Source organism: Schistosoma mansoni (assembly GCF_000237925.1).
Source record: "Schistosoma mansoni, WGS project CABG00000000 data, supercontig 1542, strain Puerto Rico, whole genome shotgun sequence".
NCBI lineage: Eukaryota > Metazoa > Platyhelminthes > Trematoda > Strigeidida > Schistosomatidae > Schistosoma > Schistosoma mansoni.
The window spans coordinates 1,015-3,968 of NW_017386642.1; the positions used below are offsets into that span (position 1 = coordinate 1,015).

Sequence of the window (2,954 nt, forward strand, 5' to 3'; positions counted from 1 at the left end):
ACCAACAATTGGTTCATACGCCATTTGTGCCTTCAGGATACTGGAGCCCATGTGAAACATTGGCTTGGAATCAGGGTTTTCCAACTCACCTAGGTGGAACCTCCGTATCCACCAACCCGATTAAAGCATCGGACATTCGTTTATTGTCCTCTCAATTTCGTAGACAACACCCTCGCCACGAGAAGGCAGTGAGTAGGACTTTCTTAGCAGTGGTTGTATGCACGTAGCCATGTGAGAGCATTTCAAGGGAGAAAGCTGACTCTCCCCGCCCTTGGCCGTACAAGGGCATTCGGGAGCCTTAAAGCACTTTGATACAAGTATTATTTGATTATGTTGTGAAAAGATCTATTTATTCAGATTTGAACTGTTTTTGGAAAAAAACCAAAACTAGCATTTGACTTACCTGATCACCACACCATATTTCGATAATATTCTCAGGCTGTGGATTATTTGATGAAGCTGTCGCTATTATTCTAGCTAAATCAATTTGTAATGTTTCAGGTGGAAGATTTAATGGTGCCATTACAGGTGTTTGAGGATTAGAAGTTGTATCACAATAAGATGGTGATTTAGGCGGAACAACTTGACCAGTTTCATCATTTTGTCCTTTTAAAAGTGAGCAAAAAAACAAGAACACAAAGGTGTACAAGTGACGATGTTGGTTAACAATATTATTGTAACAAAATAGAAATACACCAGTCGATTATTCATGTACAACTACATAATACTATATATATATATATATATATATATATATATATATGTTGACTAAAAATATAATACTTTCCCATCATGAAATTAGTGAATAATGGATGTGTGCATAACTAATGAGTTTAATTAAGACTGAAGTGAACATTCCACAGATTTACCATGCTATTGTGTTTGTATTCTTTGGATAGACTCCTCACACCATTAACTGTTAAGAGGATGAAATAAGAGACAATTCCTACCGGAAGTTGTCAAACCGCCTCCAAAAATCCAAGCGCTGCGGTGAAATAATACTAATGAGTGACTCTAACACTTCAGTAAATATAATAGGTCAAGAAAGACTAGTAATAAGCAAATATTGACAATTGTCAATTGAAGCAATTGCCCTGATATTCACTTATTTCCTTAAGTATCAAGAAACAAAAAAAGGTAGATCAGATGACACCTGATAACAACTTATTGATGAAAATAAAAATAACGTATCATTGTTACTCTACCGATAGACAAGGTCAACAGGCGACTGTTACTGTTAGAGTACGTGCTCTGCACAGAGCACAAGAACGCCTGAGCCTTATTGAATGCAGAAATACCGTAATAACAGACCGTCTTCAAGCTAAGTTGAAACGACCTAGTTGAGGAGGAGAGAAATATTCAACTCGAATTCGTTTTTTCTTCTTGCTGCTTCCATTTATCCATTTATGGAGCAGTGGTTTAGTGATCAAGACGTTTGACTTTCAGTTATGAGATCAGCAGTTCGACCACCAATCTATCTACTTTGATTTAGGTAATCGAATAGTATCATTAGTGACAAAACTTAGACGGCAGCTTAAAGTCAAGTACATGAATAAGTATATGATCAATTAATCATTAAAACCAAATATCTTCTCATAAACCTAAAGAAATTCACTGGGATAATCAACTCACTTGCAGATCTAGGTGATGGTGGACTAGATAACGTACCATTCATTGTTAATGTATCCGCTAGTTTATATAAACGTTGAAATACATGTTCCATAACTTTACGTATTAATAACACATCATTAGCAGCTAATGAATCTCTTTTTAATGAATTCATTGGTACAACACGCCTGAGTTAGTCAAGAAAAATGAAAATACATTAATTGATTAATAGTGTAATAATAAACTAAGTGATGAGAAAACTATCTTAACAACTATATGACAAGTTCAAAACGGTATTCACCGACACTGCAGTTTATTTGCTCGGGTTATTATGATCAGCTTACAAACAAAGTGTATGCAGAAGCCCAAAAACATATATAATAATACATTAGATAGGAATAATATATTTGTAAAATCTCAGCGAATGAATTTGAAAAAGCTTGGACCAGATTGCCAGGCGAAACGTTGGATTTACTTCAAATTCATTTGCTGAGATTTTACAAATATATTATTCCTATTTAATGTCTTACATCAACTCGGCGCTCAAATACTGTGAAACTATTCGCTCTAATTTAGACGAGAGTTCTTATATATATAATAATAGTTCACCTATTAGTTGCTACGTTTGAAGATATTATGATATTACCTAAAACCCGTGAGAACTTCACCTGGAGCCCCTCTGGGGTCACTGCCGGTCCCACGTCAATCGTTGAGAAATGTTGAACAAAGGACTTGACCATTCTGACGGGATAGCTAAATGTTAAGGTTGAAATGGACAACACCGGATACGAAAACTTCATGGGAAAACATGGACAGGGAGAAAGGAACGAAAATGGTGAGAGATTTGCAAACCTATGTGCCTTCAACAAACTGGTCATAGGCGGCACTATATTCCCACGTAAACGCATTCACAAAGCCACGTAGATTTCACTGGATCACACTACACAGAACCAAATCGACCATATCTGCATCAATAAAAGGTTCAGAAGGACAATAGAGGACGTGAGAACCAAGAGAGGAGCTGATATAGCCTCAGATCATTACTTGCTGGTCGCCAAGATGAAACTGAAACTCAAGAAGCACTGGACAACGGGGTGGACAATATCATATAAGTTTGATAGGGCCTTTCTTCGGGATACTGATAGACTCAATGAATTTAAGATAACCCTCAGCAATAGGTTCCAGGCCTTTCACGATCTACTCAGTGGATAGGGAACTACCATGGAGAACAACTGGAAAGGGATAAAAGGGGCAATCAATTCAGCATGTCAGGAGGTTCTGAGTCACAAGAAGCACCATCAGAAGGAATGGATCACTGTTGATGCACTGGATAAGATTGAAGAAGG

At 37.1% G+C, this 2,954-nt stretch overlaps 1 protein-coding gene across 1 annotated transcript; it reads right to left on the minus strand.

The window, feature by feature from the left end:
• Nucleotides 1-349: 349 nt before the first annotated feature.
• Nucleotides 350-1,783, minus strand: Smp_206170 (unnamed protein product; the record flags this gene model as incomplete). The annotated part of the gene is made up of 2 exons (XM_018790820.1): nucleotides 350-606; nucleotides 1,633-1,783. The coding sequence occupies 2 exons, from the start codon at nucleotides 1,781-1,783 to the stop codon at nucleotides 350-352; spliced, it is 408 nt and encodes a 135-aa protein (XP_018644819.1).
• Nucleotides 1,784-2,954: the final 1,171 nt, after the last annotated feature.